Consider the following 19,906-nt stretch of genomic DNA (forward strand, 5'->3'; position numbering starts at 1 on the left):
TATTGCAAAATGCAATATTACTATTTTTGTTATGCTTTGTTTCTTCCTGCATTTCAGTGGAAATTTATGTCTCTGGTTTTTGTTCTGCTTTTGCTATGTACTTTTATCAAAAGGATTAGAGAAATGCCACCAGACTTTCTGTCACTAATTTAAATGAAATATAAAGTTCCTAAAGTCATACTATATTATGAAATATATTCCTTTCATCAATATAAAGAATTAATTCTAATTTAAGTGAGATTGTCAGCTCAGAGATTATCTAAATCAATTCTCAGCCAACATGATGAATTGCATATTTACATGATATTCAGAGTCAACTATTTCCTTAATGGTCACCAGCAATTCTTAGATTCTGCCTGAGATTTACATAACAGATGCTTATATTTTTTTCAGCAGAAAATAATCCATAAGATATATACTAAATATATATAACATAATATTTTAGACACAAAACCATTTTCCAAATGTGTCAGAAGCTTAGTTCTTTGGCCAAGTAATAAAAATAATGAACTCAATAGTTTCACACTTGGAATAAAAGCTAAAATTTATGGAACAGAGCCTTATACAGGTAGTCTTCGATTTACAACTACAATGCAACCCAAAATTTTTATTGCTAAGTGAGACATTTGTTAAGTGAATTTTGCCCCATTTTATGACCTTTCTTGCCACAGTTGTTAAGTGAATCACTGCAGTTAAGTTAGTAACATGGTTAAGTTAATCTGTCTTCCTCATTGGCTTTGCTTGTCAGAGTCGCAAAAGGTGATCACGTGACCCTGGGACACTGCAACCATCATAAATATGAGTCAGTTGCCAAGTGTCCAAATTCTGATCACATGACCAAGAGGATGCTGCTATTGTGTGAAAAACGGTCATAAGTCACTTTTCAATTCTGTTGTAACTTAGAATGGTCACTAAGTGAACTATTGTACGTTGTAAAACTGTAATGTTTATATGCAAATTTCTGTTTTCCAAAGGAAATGTTGCTCTTCATCTCTTGCAATAAAGAGAATTCATCAGTTTTTCAGCAGTGGGAATATGAAGAAGTCCTTAAAGTATACTCCTCAAATGTAGGCCCATGTACAACATGTGACACTAATCAATCAAGATCAGGTGTCAAACTGCCGGGCCCGATGCATCATAGCAAAACTGCGCCCACCCCATTGTCGGCAATGGCAAAAAAGTTGTGATATGTCATGACACGTCACATGACATTGCAAGTTTGATATCCCTGATCTAGATAGAGCTAAGACTGTGTAATGATAATGAGGCAGAAATCTACATTAAATGTCTTTTGGATCTGTCATTGATTGTATCATCATCATCATCATATACGCTCAATATGAAATTATCGCAGTAATGTAAAATAAATCTCTCTGAAGACAAACTATCATTTATATTTAGGATAAATGTCTAATAGTAGCCGATGGATGAAGTTGTAAAGTTTTTCAGATTCAGTTACTGCAACAATCTTCCTTAAAGGAAATAACTGGATGGGCAAATATTTATCTGGTTTCCCTTCCCTTTTTCTCCTGCATATTTTCTTCCTGTTTTTATGTTTCTTTCACATCATGGTTGTATTTTAAACAAAAAAATGTCCTTAAAATGGAGCAACCTACTCTAAAGATCAGTAGTATTATGTTAAATGATTTCCAATTTATTTAATATGGTTTTATCTATATTTCTTTCATGAAATACATGGAAGTATAAATACTCCCCTTTCCATCTTTTTTTATATGACAATACTGCAGAGTAGATGCAGCTGGAAGACTAATTGACTACAATACCCAGTGATGATTTCAATATCAATTTTTAATTATTTAATTTATGTAGCTGCCCAATTAAAGTGCAACTCAGGACCCTCTACAGACAGGATTAAAAATAACAAACAATGATAAAAAGACTTTAAAAATATAATAAAACAGATTGCACCAAGAGGCAACATCAAACAACTAAAACAAAATCAAAAGCCTGGCACTCACATGGAGATAAATGATATCTACATACCATCAAAAGAGGCAATAAAAAAGCCAGAAAGGAAACAGACCACAATACCTCCTCATCAGCAAACAACACCTGGATGAGCAGAGATTAACACTAAAATTAACACTCGACCAACAATCAAGAATAATACACACACACACACACCCATAAAGGAACTACCAACTCAGACAAACAAGTCAACAGTAAACAGTCAACAAAGAATCACCAAGAACATGCCAATCAATACTGGCAGGGCAACCCAGTAATGTATAAAAACAGCAAACCCCATTTTCTTCTAAGACTGATGATATTACCTAATTTGCAGATGCAATAAAACAAGCTCAAGGAACACCCAAGGACTCTACAATAAAAATTGCCCTAAAACCTCCTGATTCCATGCTTGGGGGGGGGGGTCAGATCTTCAGAGCATTCCAAAAGGTAGGGGTTGAAGCCATCCAAATCTTGGGAAAAATACTGCTCCATGAGGACAACTGTTGCAAAAGTAAAAAAAAATAAAAATGGCTGCAGGGTTCCAACATATCACACTGCTTAAGTGATAGGACAGAGAGCAAACACACCCTGTCAGTTCATATCAGTTTATCAGAAATAGTCAGATAAGAAATCCCAAATGTAATCAGGCCCTGTACCAGGAAAGCGACAAGGTGACACCTAGCATCTAGAATTGCACTTGGAAGCTTATTGGGAGGAATACAGCTCATGAAGCTGCAGAATACACGGGCACCCATAACTATTCACATTGCTGCCCTCTGGAGCTTTCTAACGGTCTTTAAGGGCAGCCCCATATAAAACACATTGCAGTACAGTAATCCAGACAAGATGTATGTCTTCTTTAAAATATTCTTTCTGTTCCTTTCCACATTTGGTATCTCCCAAGTTAAAATGTGGCATTTAAAGGGAGGTGACCGTGATTGTGCAATTAGCTAAAATGAAAGCTACCTGCTGGTAAACTACCTCCCTTACTTCAGAGGAAAATGGGATTATGATTGAAAATGGCAAATCCAGGGAATCTGGCAAATAACACAAACACTGTTCCTCTTCCATAAAGAGCCATAGTGGCGTAGTGGTTAGAATGCAGTATTTAGGCTAACTCTGCCACAGAAAGGCGTTCGATCCTGACCAGCTCAAGGTTCACTCATCCTTCTGAGATTGGTAAAATAAAAACCCAGATTGTTGGGGGGCAATATGCTGACATTTGTAAATAAGTCTAAGTGTTATTGCTAGTGCTATAAATGAAAAGAGAACGACTGCTGTCTACCTTGTTGGAAACCGAAAAAGTTGGTAAAGAGGATATTATGAAAAGAACGGTGGAAATAAAGTACTAAGGATGGTGGCAAGTGCTAGTGACCAGAGGGACCAGGCTTGCTCCTTGCTTCTTGACAATCCCAAGGCACATTTCTGATCACACCCATTGCTGGTCACCTGACTGCATTAGGTGACCAGCAATGGGTCACCTCTGTATGCAGCTTTCTTAGTGGATAATGGGTAAGAATATAAGTATTAATGGCAATAATGTTAGTCTAGAGTCATGTAGTGCTGAAGTTGAAGTAATAAATGATATATTGAAGGATATCATCATATTGAAGGTAAGCTAATCGACCTTAGCTTGAATGATCATGTTGATTGCTGATGCATACAATCAAGCTAACATCAACACTTCTATGTTGTTGCTTACAGGTTGAATTCTTTGGAATTTATTATAATCAAAATAGAGTCAATCCATTTCAGATACTTGAAGCATACTGCCGTTTGGATATGCTGTAGCTACAATATCATCCACATTGATGGTTAAAGTATCTACTGGCTCTCACCTGTCAGAATCATCAAGTTGCATCTCTTTTCATGGGTCATATTCTAACATCAAACCAAGACCCGCCTGAACTTCTACTGATCTTTCTTCTCCTTTTCTAGTGCAGTACTATAATGTAATGTCATGATTATGAAATGCACTCTACACAAATGTATTGCATATTTCACATTGCCTTTTTTTAAAAAAAAGTTTATCCCTTCATCCATCCTTAGATGTATGATTGGAAAAATAACTCCATGCATATTTTAATGAACCTGCTTTTATTACTGTTTTGTACTGTTGTTTTGAATGATTTCAGGCATCGTTTTATTATATATTTATGGGTATTTTTATTTTAAGCTACTTTTAAGATGCTTTAATACATGAAGTTATATAAATAAAAATCTAGGAGGATGTACTGTATTAGTTGTTGCGTATCTATCATTTCTCTCTCTCTCTCTCTCTCTCTCACTTAACCAATAATGGGCAGGGAGAGTAATCTTCAGAGATTTGTTTATATGAACGATTATGTAGTTTCTTGGCTACATGCTTGTAAATCCCTAAGTAGATAACGGTGCTTTCCTTTTACAAAAAGCACAAGCATTGAATCCAGCTTTTATTATTGCCTATTTTCCTTCGCACTTTCCGTGGGGCTAAAAGTAGCCACGAAAAGAAATGAACCAGGAGAGCAAATTAAACCCGGGGAAGAATTCTGGGACGACGCGACAGCCGCGGACGCCCTCGCGCAGAGGCGCGAGATAGAAGCAGTCGCTCCAGCAAGAGTAGGAGCTCCTGGCTAGGCGCGCGCGGGGGGGGGGGTATCTTGTTTTGGAGGCCTCCCGGGTGGAAAAACAATTTCTCCCCTGAGCGAGGAGTCCCCTCCCCCCTTCTGTAATTAGGGAAGCCGCCTGACTGTCTCAGCCCCGAGGTAGTCCGGCAGAAAGAAGTCACTGCCGCTTCCTTTTCTCTCTCTCTCTCTCTCTCTCTCAGACCGGTGTTCCCGTCCTTTCCCCTCCCCCACAATGCAGTGCGCGCCGCGGCTGACATGGCGGCCGGCCCAGATTGAGGCGCTCGCGTCTGGGCCTCCAACTGCCGGAGCAAGACATGGACGGGGACTCGGCCGGGACAACCCTGGGGTGACAGCCAGGTATTTGCGTCCCAGGGGGAGTAGGGTGTCCAGACGATCTGCCCGCTTCTGCCAAACGCTCTTGCCTGGCTGGCCCCGGCTGGCTCTTTCCTTCTTGGGGTTGAAGTAATTTTCGGGGGGGGGAGAGGAAGATACGCCAACGCTTTTTTCGCCCCCTCCTCCTTTAAAGTTGTCTTGGAGGGTCTCTGTTTAGGTGGCATATCCAGAGCCCCCCCCCCTCCCCTATTTCCCCAGAGGTCTTGCCAACTCGGGTCTTGGGACCTCACTTTCGTTTCCCAGCTTTTGTTTGTAGGGGCGGGGAAGGGAAGGTTAGGTTTCGAATCAAAGGCCTGAGCGAAGTCGTCCATGCATGCCTAACAGAGTTGTTTGGGGGCTCGGGGGTGGGGGTGGTTGTTAATCGTGAGACTGCAGAATATTGAAATTCGCCGCTTTCGACCTGCATGTGTACTTTGAGGGTTCGTGGGGGAACATTTATACCATGGAAGGCTCCGTACAGATTGTGGGGAGGGGGGGATTTTGTCTGGTGTGGCGTCCTATGAAGAAGAGTTGCGATGTTGCGACACAAAACTAATTTGAGAATGCTACTTGTAGGTTTTGCTAGGAGAAGAACGCCTGGGGGCATATTCAAGGGCTTTTTCGTTTAAACTGTAGGGTTTTTACGTGTTGATTTTACAATTGTAGGTCCCTGGAAGGCCCTTAACAGCAGAATAGAAACAAATGGGGGTCTATAAAGAATTCAGTGAACAAAAATCAAATCCCTTTAAGGAGCCTATTGTGTAAAATACGGATTGTGCGTTATATTTAAAGTTGTTGATGTGTTAAGGTTTCTGGCCTTCTGCCATAGCCTTACTTTGTTTTCTCTTTAAATATTCTCGTAATAAAAAAGTTTTCCTGTCTTCAACCAGTTAAAAGGCTAATTATCTGCATTTTGCAAACAGGAAAACTGAGGCATCCCACTTCACCAAATGTTACAAATTTACCTCATGCCTGCTTTGTACACCACAAAAACATTAGGTAAGGAGTCCTGACTCTGAATATAGTACAGTTTGTGCATGTATTTGTTTTCACTGCATCAGGTGAAATGGCAATGGCCAATTTCAGTCAAGCCATTTTTTAAAAAACAAAACAAAATGTTATATGGGCATGCTTTTACTTTGTGCTCCTGCTTAATGTTAATTTACTATAATATTCTTTAGCCATATAAATATATGTAGAACATTTTTAAAATTGCAGAGTTTGTGTCAACACTTTCTGAGTCAGTATTCTCATGAGTTTTTTTTTTTTTTTTCTTAAGTGATAGCCCAATGCAGAACTAGGAAAAAAGTGCCTAGGTTGAAGGGATCTGAATTTTTCGGACAGTATCTCTCTAATGTAACACTTTATAGGAGCATACATGAGCACTTCAGTGATAGAAAAAAAAACAGCAATAGTCCTATATTCTATCTTAAAACTAAAATTAGTAAACATCACATCTCATAGTAGCAAATGTAATTTTATTATTCCTTGCATGAAAAGTGTTTCTAAAGCTATTTCCCAATTTCAGGATATTTTTTTTGCAATAAGCTCATGGCATTTTTATAATTCCAAAGATTAAAGGAATTTAAGAAGCAAAATCAGGTTAACTATGTGATAATATGGATGATTGTCCACTTACAGCAAGAAATCTTAGTATGCCAATTTGAGTTGCATTTTTTCCTACAAGTGCTGTTTTTCCCCCAAAAATGGAGAAGTCATTTCAACCCCTTTACAAACTGTGTTTTTTAAGTGATAAGTTTAATATACTTTCTCCAAATCCTCTTGTATAGGTTATTCTGAAACAATTTGTATAATATGTTTATATGGTCTTTAATTTTCAGAAAATAGTTGCTCCATGTTAAAAAAATATGCTAAGATCTGTCTCAGTAGCTGAATTTACTAGTTGATTAAGTAGTAGTATTGGATTGGTAAAACTTGTCTATTATAATCTAGTGTATCTTTGGATATTAAACAAAACAAAGCAGTTTTTTCATGTTACTGTATACAGATGAGGATACTATCATCTTTTTAATATTATTGGTTTCCAGAACAAAATATAAAAATTCTTAAAACAACAGCAGAAGATCAATTTAAATAAATCAATATAAAACAAGGGCATTTACAGTTAACATCTTTAAATAGGTCTAATATGGCTATTTTCATTTCTAGTTTGGTCTCTTTGTTATCGTTCACTCTTTGAATTTCTTCATGAAATCTGAATCATTTTGCACCTTATTTTGAACAGTTAATTATCAATTGGACAATCATTTACAACTTATTCCAGTAGCAGTGATAAATAGCTCAATTCATTTAGCCTTAACCCAATTGTATTTATGTACAGTATTGATAAACTATTTGTTATTCATGTATTACAGTATTGTTTAGGATTTCATACATTATTATTTAATATATAGTAATAGCCTTGGGGGATGGTGCTTTGCATTGCTTGGGGTAGTTAGCCATTGGCTGAATTGCTTTGTTAAGCAGAAATGAGACCAATTTGAACAGACCATCTGTCTCCTGCTCAGGAATGCCTGACTATAAAGGTGATGAGCAAGACACTGATACCAAGTTGCTTAGTAAGGAGGAATGTTATTGATAAGATAAAAGTCTTAGTCTATCTTGTAACCTTTAGCTGATCTGTATTACTAAGACCCCTTGAATATCTATGCAGGATGTTTCTCTTAATGATTGGTTTACAATGTGTGCTTCCATGATTGGTTCATGGCAATATATGCTTTTCAAAATTGTATAAAAGGGGTCCAATACAAGCAGAGGTGTGCCCACTTTGAACTTGCTTTTGGGTAACTCCTTTACTTGCAAATAAAAGTTTTCCTTTCTACCTGTCTGATGTGGTTCATTGCAGGTAAAATGATCCAAGTTTTCTGGATTTTTTTTTTTTTTTTTTTTTTTTTTTTTGTAATTTTTAGGATCTAAGAGTGTTATGAAACCCTGGGGGGTGGTAGGTGACTTGAGGATGCCCCTCCTTAACTTTTTAATATCTTTATTTTAACTTTTAATTCTATTTTTATCTGTTTTTAAGTAGGTTTTATACTGCTGTATTTTTTATTGTAAACTGCCCAAATTTATTTAGGTGAGATGCTTGATTTAGAAATTTGTTAAAGAAATAAATAAACTGTATTTAGGAATTAGTATTTAAGTAATCATTATTGCTACTGATTTATACAAATATGACTCTTAAAAATATTCTTAATCTTAAAAGCAAAGTATTTAAAATCATTATTATTTATGTTAAATCTAAAACTATGATTTCATTTACTTATTTTTACTAGTTTGCTTGTTTATCCAATAATAGTTTGCAAAATATTGAATTAGAAAAATGTTCTGATTTAAATTAAGAAGCTTCTGAGTTAAGAGTTTTCATTACCCAATTTAACAAACAAATCTGCAAAAGTTATGTTAATTTTATGTATATTAATTTTGGCTATGTAAATGCCAGAAATTTTTCTAACCAAAGGATCTGAAGTAAAATAATTGGTAGAAGGAAATTAATTAATGTACTTACTATATTTGTACAAGTGATATAACACTTGAAAAATATTTATATTGAATGTCTTTCTTTCAGATATTACAAATCACTAACATGCCCTTTTCTTATTTAATTCATATCTTAACAGAAAGTGAGGATACTGCAAATTGTGTATATATTAATTTAACATACTTGAAAAGTTGTGAACATAAACACATGCATATTAAGATAGTTATCTAAAAAGTAACATTTTTCCTAGATTGACAACATTATGATTGTGCAATTTGGTTATAGTAGTATTCATTTATAACCATATTTTCCGGCATATAAGATGACTTTTGAAAGCATTGAAATTGGTGCCGAAGTCAGGGGTCGTCTTATACGCTGAGTCGTCTTATACGCTGGAAATAACGGTAGTTTCCGGCGTATAAGATGACTTTCTAGGCATGTGACTCGCCGCCGAAGTCAGGGGTCGTCTTATACGCCGGGTCGCCTTATACGCTGGAATATACGGTAATATTTGAAAAAAATAGTGGTTTTGTAAACAGATCTTCTGAATAAAGTAGGAGAAAGCTTTGTATTTCACTGTCCTTCTTTGGTCTTTTAGTGCCCAAGGAACATTATCCTGTGTTTGAAGATGGTAGCATATCTAATTTTGAACAAAATCATTTTATATTAGAACTCATTTAAGAAATTTAGAAGGCAATCACTACTTTTTTGAAAAATGTTATCCTTGTCCAGACAAAGTGGGAGTTGTCACTTTTGTCACAATTATATATACTTTTTTTACTCCAATATTTGTTTAATTTGTCATAGGTCCACCACTGATGGTAAAAAATTCCTTCTTTACATTTATATTTCCACATACCTTTAAAGTACCTTTATACATTTTTGACAATTTACCTAAAGTTAGATATTGACAGTACATCATTTTATAACATTTTCTTTTAAAATATAATTTAATGTAAAATTTAAACCCTTCATCCATATATATTTCCTCACATGTTGTTCAGTCATTATAACAAAGTTCTTTGCCCATTGGATCATATAATGCTTCACATACTCATTCTCCAAATTCAGTTTTAATATCAATTTATAAAACTTAGCAGTAATGTGTTCATCATTACCGCACAATATAGTTTTCAGTTCATTTTTTGCAAAGACAAATCCATAAGTTTTATTATATAATTTAAATCTTTCAATTGTAAATATGTAAACCAATGACAGACATGTCCTTCAAATTCCAACTCATCTTTGTTTTGGGGGGTAATTCACCATAAGTATTATTTGACCATAGATCCGCCAATCTGGCCTCGTCACCATTTCTTTTCTAAATAAAGCTTCCTGCGGTGACAACCCAAAGAGGCATTTTTTTGGAGAACTTTATATTTATTCCTAACCCTTAGGAACACACATCTAACAAACTGGTTGTTGAAATCAATATTTATGGTTAACCTTATCATACCATAAGTTAGGCCTGCCATCCAAATCTAATTCATGACCCTCCAGATCAAGTAGCCTCTTGTTTTGGAGTCACCTTCTCTTTAAACCAGACCAAATAATAAGCATCAAAGTACAATTTCAAATGTGGTAAACCCAACCTCCTCTTTCTTTAGCATCTTGGCACTAATTTATATCTAATCTTGGTTAAAAATCTGATTTTTTTATAGTAATAAAAACTAATTTGGGCTGAATGAAGTATAACATAGACCTGCACAAAGTCTTTCAATTAGACATGCTTTGATGCACATAGGAGGGCTTATGAAGCATTTCTTAAAATTGATAAAGTAGCCTCATTTTTCCCAGGCTTACATGGTTGCTTTAAAAGCTACTCCCATCTGTTTCATATGTCTGTATCTAGTCCAGGACACTAGACTGAGGAATATTGCTTTATATTTCGTGGTAATATTTTTACATGTTTGTTTTTTCCAGACAATCATCCAGATACACTGCTTGAACAGAGGATTTTGCTCCATCCAAATTGTTGCAAAATTTCATTTCAGATCTTCTCAAGTGATAGAAAAAGCAGGTCTTCTTAATAATGGAAGAAGGCAAGAGTCCAAAATCTGGAAATCATGACATAAGAAAATCCACCCGTATTGTGTGTGAAGAAAGCAAGGCTGCCAGAGCTGTAACCAATCAAAATTATAAAACCAACAGAAATGACAAGTCTATAAAAGAAGTTGGGAAAAGTTCTACAAGTGGTAACAGTTTCAAAAAGATTAAGCAAAATGATGTTTGTCCTGAAAAGTCAGGAGAAAATAAATCACGTAAGACAAATAGTTGCATTCCTGGATTTAAAGACATGGGATCAGGTCTTCAGGATCAGAATCATAGCAAAGGAAAAAGATTACCAAATGGATCAACAGCAGTAGAAAACCAGAAAGCGTTGAAAGTTCAGCATGCACACGAAAACCTTCCAACTTCTCATATTTTAGAGAATGGTGCCAGCATAGACATCTTACCAACTACCCAGAGGGGAAGTCCTGAATTGGCAAATCCACTAAGAGAGGATACCTCAACAATTAATGCTAATTGGTATAATGACTCAGAGAAAAGTGATTTGGATTTAAGATCAGTAGAACAAACAGCTGAAGATTACTGTAAGTGTGCATTCAAGTGTTTTTCTTTTAAATCCTGTCAGAAATTAAAGCTTTTCCTTGCGTTACTTATGTATATGTTATTAAGTGGAACAGATTGATTTCTTTTTTATGTAAACTAAGAAAGTTTAAAACAAAAAGTACTTTTCTGTAGGACTTTATAGAAATCATTGTAATTCTAGTTGAAAATGGCATTTTGCGACATAAAATGTGCTATGATAATTTCTTAATTTAAGCACTACTAATTTTGCAGTTTTTAGCTTGAGTTTTTTTCTTCACGCTGTGTTGCTCTCCTGCTTGAAAGGAGTTTTCAGAAAGCTATAGAGCAGTGGTTCTCAACCTGTGGGTCGGGACCCCATTTGGGGTCGAACGACCATTTCACAGGGGTCGCCAAACAACGCAGTCCGCCATTTTTCCCCCTTTTCCTTAGCTGTGCTACTCCCTTTTATTCTATTGGCTTTGAAAGCCAATAGAATAGACTCTCTTGAATAGAGTCTAATTCTATTGGCTTTCAAAAGCCAATAGGAATTGTCCAGGCTGTCTCTGCCCTGCTGAGCCCGCCAAAAGTCCCATTCTGCAAACGGTGCTGCAAGTTGTCTGCAGCGAAGGCGAGCTGTCTGGAAGCTTCCACCCCTCCCTGCTGAGCAACTACTAAAAATGTAAGTAAAAGAGGGCCAGAGTGGGAGGTGGGAGGCTAGCGGGCACAGGGAGGGTTGCTGGCATGCATGGGGCCCAGCAGGTGCCTTACCTCCCTTGGGCTGGGCCAGCTGGTGGCCCAGCCGGTGGTCGGCCTGCGCCGTCTCTGCCGCTTGCCGGCTACGCCTCGGCCAGTGCAGGGGGCGGCACCACGCATGTGAGGTGCTCCCGGGCAGGGAAAGTCCTCAACTTATGACCGGTTGGGGGTCGCGGTATTAAAAAGGTTGAGAACCACTGCTATAGAGCCATAATTTAAATGCAGTTACCTTCTATAAGCTAAGTGAAGAATGACCCTTTTAGAATGGGATCCAATTTTATATGAGTGAAAGTTCATTTGTATAATAAAATCTTCTCCCTTCATGAAGAATCTGCAAAATGCTACAGATGTTTTCAGCATGCTGTCGAGCATGCAGAAGTGGGCGGGACAAAATGCTAGGCAGCCAGAAAACAAACTTCTTCATTTTGCTGCCTTAATGAAATCTGTATAGCACTGCAGAAGCTTCTGAATGCTGCAGCATTGTGCATATCTCGTTAAGGTAGCAAACAAAGCATTTTGTCTCTGGTCCACATGGCAGTGACCCGAACATGGTTGCCATTTTGTAGTTAGGCCACTTCTGGAACTGTGCCATTTGGCTGCACAAAGAAGCAATCAGTTCCAGTGCTCTGGAAAGTTTTATAGCTCTTCAAAGGCAAGGAGGAGGTTGTTTGGTATGGTGGGATGGAAATCAGACCTAAGACCTGGGGAGACCTGGTGGGAGTGGGAAAAGGCCTGTGGACACAAGAGACAGGAAGTGGAGCAAAGGCATCTTAGGAGGGTGGGGGAGGCTTGAAAGGGCCAGAATACGCAGGCCTCGGCCTGTGCTATGCCTCCAAGGGCCTCTCCTACCCTGGGGTACCCCATTCTCCATTTAGTGACCTGGGCATTGCTTTAACAATTCACTGGAGAGAGCAGGGATGGAGGAGGCATTAGATGATATGCTTCACCTAACGACCATTGTGAAATGTGAGTGTAGTTGGCAGGTTCCATTGTGGTTGTATCTTGAGAACTATCTGTATCGTATTACTCTAATTGAGATAAAGATAACTGCTTCTGTGCACCATAGCAGCCATGGATTTGGTATATACCAAAGGACTGTGGTGATGCAATGGTTAGAATGCAATATGGCAGATTAACTCTGCCCACGGCCAAGAGTGATTTTGACCGCTCAAAGTTGACTCAGCCTTCTATCCTTTGGGGATCAGTAAAATGAAGACTCAGATTGTTGGAGACATTGTGCTGACATTTGTAAACCACTCAAGAGAGTGCTGTAAAGCAGGGCTTTTCAACCTTTTCACCCATTGTACCACTTTTAGGATATGGCAATATCCGAGTACCACCAGTCACCTAGCAAGGTGTCAAAAACTTGATGACCCCCCCCCCCAAAAGGAAAAAAGTGATAAAGTACAGGTAGTCCTCAACTTACAACAGTTCGCTTAGTGACTGTTTGAAGTTACAATGGCACTGAAAAAAGCGCCCCCCAAGGCACAGCCAAGCAAGACACTTGCCTGCTCACCCGGCGGCGCTCTCATTTCCCTCCCCCGCTACCACTTTTCTAGGATGGTCGTGTACCACCTGCCAGGTGCCAATGTACCACAGGTGGTACCTATACCACTGGTTGAAAAGCCCTGCTGTAAAGCACTATGGAGCAGTATATAAGTCTAAGTGCTATTGCTATTGCTATATACACTTGTTTAGTGACTCCGATTGGGACCGGCAACTTGGTCATTTTGAGAAGCGGTTGCTAAGGGAAACTGCTACTGTGATTATGATCTTACTTCAATTTTCCTTTGTAATAAATGTAAGGATTAGTTATAGGGTTATTTTTTCATAATCATCATAATAGCAAACAGTTGCTAAACAAGGCAGTTTTTAAGAGGACTGTGTGGGTGTAATGTGCTCAAGCAACTGCTCGTTCTTAATTTTTTCATCTGTACAATAAAAAGAAATTTTGTTTGTAAGTTATTCCCTATATGGAGGGAAGTGTGTAGTGGGGTGCCCCAGGGCTCTGTTCTGGGCCCAGTACTCTTCAACATCTTCATAAATGACTTGGATGAAGGGATAGATGGGGACCTCATCAAATTTGCAGACGACACCAAGCTGGCAGGAATAGCCAACACTCCAGAAGACAGGCTTAAGATACAGAAGGATCTGGACAGACTTGAACACTGGGCACTAACTAACAAAATGAAATTCAATGGTGAAAAAAGCAAGGTTCTACATTTAGGCAAAAAAAACCAAATGCACAAGTACAGCATAGGTGGCACCATGCTCAATAGTAGTAACTGTGAGAGGGACCTCGGAGTCCTAGTAGACAATCACTTAAATATGAGCCAGCAGTGTGCTGGCAGCTGCCAAAAAGGCCAACACAGTGCTAGGCTGCATTAACAGAGGGATAGAATCAAGATCACGTGAAGTATTAATACCACTCTTTAATGCCTTGGTAAGGCCACACTTGGAATACTGCATCCAGTTTTGGTCACCACGATGTAAAAAAGATGTTGAGACTCTAGAAAGAGTACAGAGAAGAGCAACAAAGATGATTAGGGGACTGGAGGCTAAAACATATAAGGAACGGTTGCTAGAATTGGGTATGTCTAGTTTAACGAAGAGAAGGACAAGGGGGGACATGATAGCAGTGTTCCAATATCTCAGGGGCTGCCATAAAGAAGAGGGAATTAAGCTATTCTCCAAAAGCACCTGAAGGCAGGACAAGAAGCAACGGGTGGAAACTAATCAAGGAGAGAAGCAACCTAGAACTAAGGAGAAACTTCCTGACAGTTAGAACAATTAATCAGTGGAACAGCTTGCCTCCAGAAGCAGTAAATGCTCCAACACTGGAAGTTTTTAAGAAGAGACTGGACAGCCATTTGTCCGAAATGGTGTAGGGTTTCCTGCCCGAGCAGGGGGTTGGACTAGATGACCTCCAAGGTCCCTTCCAACTTTACTATTATTATTATTATTATTATTATTATTATTATTATTATTATTATTATTATTATTATTATTATTATTATTTGTGAATGTAACTCAAAAAAGATTTTGCATATTGTTTGTACTATCTCACGTGTATAAAAATTACCACCATAACATCATCTGAATGGTGGTTGTGTAATATGTTTTCTCTAATTTCTCAAGACATTCATAAAGAAAGTCTCAGTAATCTTTACAAATGTCTTATATTTGATACATGTAAATAATGCTGAGAATCATCCAATAAAATTTTGTATCTAAATTTTAATTATGGCATTTCCAAACTTAGTTTCCACATTTTTTTTAAAAAAAGGATATATGTACATTCCATGGTTTCTTAGATTTATGGTAGTCCAGTGTTTCCCAAACTTGACAATTTTAAGGCATGTGGACTTCAACTCCCAAAATTCCACAGCCAGCGTTGCTGGCTGTGGAATTCTGGGAGTTGAAGTCCTCATGCCTTAAAATTGTCAAGTTTGGGAAACTGTGGTAGTCTATGAAAAATGTATTAAACATTCTTTTCATCCTTCTCCTACAAGGTAAAGTAAAAAATTCTGACTCTGCTAAAGAAAGCAAGTCAGAAATTGATTATTTAGAGAACGTTGCTGTCATGGATGAATCAACACTGATGGCAGAAGAGCAGTTAGGCTTGAAACAAGCTGAAGAGCGACTGGAAAGAGATTATATTAGCCGCTTGGAAAAAGTAAGTACAGAATTTAATTTGTGCATGTGAGTGTGCGCTGGACTGTATATTTAGCTTAAAAGAAGAATTTAAATTAAAGGATTTGTCTTTAAATTTTATAGTATGAAGAAGTTTACCTAAATTAAAAAATTCTTCTAATTTTGGATTAGAAGAAATCTGGATTCCTTTTTAGCATGGCAGGAAACATGCTTTTCTGAATTGCTTTTCATATTTCTATATTAGATGGGCAATAGATAATTTTTCAGTTAATTAGAAGGAATTATATACATTTCTTGGTTTTTAGTAAACACTGAAGGAAACCTATTCATAGTTGATGATAAGCCAATAACATATGTGCATAATTACACTTTATGTATAGTTTTGCTTCGGCACATATCAGGAAACATTGAATATATTATTTAGGCTTTTGCATCTCAGGTTTCAAATATATTGGAAATCAACATGCACAGATTTTTTTTAGTGTTTTCCCATGACTATCACATGCTCCAAGAACAAATCCTGATTAGCAATGCTCACTGTAGAAAAAAAGAGTTTTTCATAGTCTCCTTGTTTTACATGTATGTTTGATCTTGATTTTTCATGTCGATAAGCATAAATATTCTTTTGTTTATAAACTGAAACAATTAATCTACTTTAGGATGAAAGGTATTACAGGTAGTCCTCCCCCTACAATCATTTATTCAACAATTGTTCAGAATTATTGTGGCACTGAACCAATGAATCTTACAATCCATCCTCGGAGTTTCATCTGTCCCAGCACTTTTGCAGTCAAGTGATTGCGATCTGGGAGCTTGGCAACCAATTCATACTTACGATCTGGTGCACTGCTCAGCTATCATGTGATAGCCATTTGCAGCCTTCCTTACCAGCTTTCCCAGAATGTCAATGGGGAAGCTAGCAGGAAGGTCCCAAATTGCTGAAATAAGTGACACTTCCCCCCTGCATAGCCTTCCCTAGTTCCTGTGCTGCTGCACTGGTCACTCATGTACCTTATCCACACTGCACCTCTTGCACAATCCTTTGCTCCCACATAAATTCTCAGCCCATGTCACATCTCACATATCTTCTCATGGCCTTGCACACCCAGTCCACACTGTAAATGGGTATCCCTGTATGGTGAGTTGGGGCAGCCTTTGTGCACTGTACTCTTCTGTGGTAAATGTACTTAGAAGCACTTTATTGTTACGATGGGGGGGGGGGAACCAGCATAATTAAGTGGCTGCTGAATCTTAAAATATGTGGTTTTTCCACAGCGCTCTCCAGAGTACTCTAATTGCCAGTATCTGTGTAAGCTGTGTTTAGTTCACATTGAAAATATCCAGGGAGCTCATAAACATATTAAAGAAAAACGCCATAAAAAGAATATCATGGTAAGTGCTAGAATTAAGTTTTGAAATTTTGCTCTGAAGTTCAGTCTTGGTTTAAAATGCATGATACAGTTTTTAAACATTGGTTGATAGCAACCAAGATGAATAGGTACAGGGCTATATTCATAAGAACTTTGTTGATGGCGAAAAAAGATCCAACTGTTATTGAGCTACTTGCCGTGTAACAAAAATGGCAGAGAAAGTCATTGGGCTAGTATGGGCCCTGTTTTTTAGTGTAGGCATTTTGTATTTGTAAGCCAGAGGACAGCGGTGTAGGTATGGTCCCTAAGGTTATGGTATTTGTGAAAGAACTGACTCATAGACATGTGAATAGTAATAGATTACAGATTTTGTTATTATATATAACCTGCTGCCTAATGGAATCTCTGCCTAAGTTGTGCTGGTCTCAGAATTGATATTGGAGATTCTTAGGGTTATGGTGTTGGGAGATTTCAATGTCTCTTTGGGGCTGTTTTGTCTAGAGTGGTTTCATAGCAGCCCTGACAACCATGGGCCTATTCCAGTTGGTCACAGGGCATAAACTCAATTTGTCATTTTATTATGATTAGTTCGTTCTGTGGGTGAGAATAAGTCAGATTTATTCAACCTTAATCATGTTAAGGTTGACTATGTTGCTATATGCTGTCTATAATCCAATTCGATTTAGTTGGATTCCAAAAGGTCGTGGAGCTTCTTTTACCAATGCTTCTATTAATGCCCCTGTTGTTTCTTGGGTTAGGAAACTGTAGGAGTGGTTGACACAATTTGTCAAAAATAGTTTACCTGCTTTGACCTTATAGTAAACCCAGATGAAGTGTGGGGGTTGAAACAACAAGGTAGATGGGTGGAGTGCAGGTGGAGTAGAGGACCTGATTTAAATCTCATAAAACATAGCATAAAGTCCATTTGAAAGTTTATTTGTAGGTTATACATGTACCAAAGAAACATTTTTTTTCTGTATATACTGCATTGAGAAGCTTCCAACCTATGAATTGTTTTGGATTTTGAAGCGACTGACAGCCCTGCCTCCTCTCCTAGTTTTAATCAGAACTCTCAAGGCTGATGGCAGTACTTTCAGTGTTTGTTTGTTGTTGTTGTTTTGTAGATAAAAATCTCTTGTACAGCATGTTCAGAGCGCAATGCTGAGATTACCTTTTACAATTGTATCATTAGAGTGGATCATTTTCATAAGAGCTGAGGAAGTGGGCAGGCTGCTTTAAACATGATTTTTCATCGCATATCCTCTGGATCCTTGTTTTGTTTATAATTCTTGGTCCCGAGCTTTTGATAAATACCAGAGTTATTCTCATAAATGCCCCTCAGAGGGAAGGGAGGCGAAAATGTTTCCTTGGTTAAAGATGGATCTTAAGATGGGCAATATAACTTTCCATGATTATGAGATAGTGATTGAGTAAGTAGTGTTTTCTCAACTGCATGTAACTGAGAGAGCAGATTATCTGACTATTTCAAACTGCGTCAAGACTGGCTACAGGCTTGAGACTTCTGTGGATGGCTTGTGTTAACAGTTTTTTCCCTGTCTCGCTCTTATTTTATTCAGTGGCTATAAGGCAGTGTTTCCCAAACTTGACAATTTTAAGGCATGTGGACTTCAACTCTCAGAATTCCACAGCCAGCGTTGCTGGCTGTGGAATTCTGGGAGTTGAAGTCCTCATGCCTTAAAATTGTCATGTTTGGGAAACACTGCTATAAGGAATGAATATCAACTTGTTCCCCCTTGCTTTTCTTACTCTTAAGGGTCTAATAGATTACTTTTAACTCTTGCTCTAATAGGTTTTTGAATAATTAAACTGGTATTTGGAGGATTATTCTGCTAAAGGTTCAGATCATTACTTTTTATTTTTATGTTTTTCATTAGGAAAAGCAAGAAGAAGATGAGCTCCGGGCCCTCCCTTCTCCTTCCCCTGCACAAGTTGCTGCTTTGAATTTTATGCTGATGGAGGCAGCAAAAGAAAAAGGAATATCCGATGATGATTTCAAAGTCCGCCAAGAAATTGTGTATGATATGGAAAAGATTATTCAGCAGTCCTTACCAGGTAACTTCCTGGCATCTCTCATTTAAAATGTTAACCAGGTCCAGTTGTGCTTATGCTTTTTCAGATTAGTGTGGTCAGCTAAATGCTGCCACCTAGTAGTTTATTTTGGAATTAGAATAGCAAAAGTAACATAATTGCTTATACAGGTAGTCCTTGACTTATGACCACAGTTGAGCCTAAAATTTCTCTTGCTAAGTGAGACACTTGTTAAATGAGTTTTGTCCCATTTTACGACCTTTCTTGCCACAGTTGTCAAGTGAATCACTGCAATTATTAAGTTGGTAACGTGGTTGTTAGTGAATCTTGCTTTCCCATTGACTTTGCTTGTCAGAAGGTTCAAAAGATGACACTGGGACAATGCAACTCCCATAAATATGAGTTAGTTGCTAAGCATCTGAATATTGATCATGTGACCATGGGGATGCTGCAGTGGTCATAAGGGTGAAAACTGGTCATACATCACTTTTTTCAGTACCATTGTAACTTTGAACAGTCACTAAATGAACTGTTGTAAGTCGAGGACTACCTGCAATAGAAAACAAGATCAACGGGGCATTGATTATTACATGGCCTCTAAAAAAAATAAAATTAAACAGTTGTAAATTCTGTTGTTTGTGCTTAATAATAGTAATTTTATAAAATGACAGTTTACTGTGTGCATTGGGTTTCTGTTCCAAGTACCGAAGCACAGTCTTTCCTAAAGAAGCAGTAGACAAATATTTTCATTCTAATTGTATTTTGCTCTATTTACATGAAAAAAAAATAGGCCATGGGAAAATATCTTTGTACATTTGCAACAAAATAAAATTGGACCAGTTCTGTGATTGAGCAAAACTAGAAGTTCTAAACATGCTTATCTGGGACCTCTGTATTCTGTGTTTCTTTGTGTAAGTGTATTGTGTGAATATGTGTGACAGAACAGTTTGTGTGATGGAATACATACCACCACCACCCCTTTCAGTCAGACCCTTTCAGTTAGGATTCAAACCTGGGCATGGGAATAAAACAGCATTGATTGTGGTGGTGGATGACCTCTG

The 19,906-nt window shown here is 37.7% G+C and overlaps 1 protein-coding gene across 3 annotated transcripts in view; it reads left to right on the top strand.

Annotated features, from left to right (window-relative positions):
• Positions 1–4,658: 4,658 nt before the first annotated feature.
• Positions 4,659–19,906, top strand: part of TUT4 (terminal uridylyl transferase 4) — a 42,049-nt gene continuing 26,801 nt past the window's right edge. Inside the window, exons 1-6 of one of the 3 annotated variants that reach the window (XM_039320045.1) lie at positions 4,659–4,934; positions 5,873–5,948; positions 10,372–11,042; positions 15,285–15,448; positions 16,702–16,818; positions 18,692–18,869. In XM_039320045.1, the coding sequence (XP_039175979.1) occupies positions 10,481–11,042; positions 15,285–15,448; positions 16,702–16,818; positions 18,692–18,869 (1,021 nt within the window). In that variant the 5' untranslated portion in view covers positions 4,659–4,934; positions 5,873–5,948; positions 10,372–10,480. The remainder of the gene's footprint in view (positions 4,935–5,872; positions 5,949–10,371; positions 11,043–15,284; positions 15,449–16,701; positions 16,819–18,691; positions 18,870–19,906) is intronic. The other 2 variants (XM_039320042.1, XM_039320044.1) reach the window with 2 other exon arrangements.

The sequence above is a fragment of the Crotalus tigris genome, unplaced genomic scaffold (genome assembly GCF_016545835.1).
Source record: "Crotalus tigris isolate CLP2741 ecotype Arizona unplaced genomic scaffold, ASM1654583v1 scf7180000023617.9722795, whole genome shotgun sequence".
Taxonomy (NCBI): domain Eukaryota; kingdom Metazoa; phylum Chordata; class Lepidosauria; order Squamata; family Viperidae; genus Crotalus; species Crotalus tigris.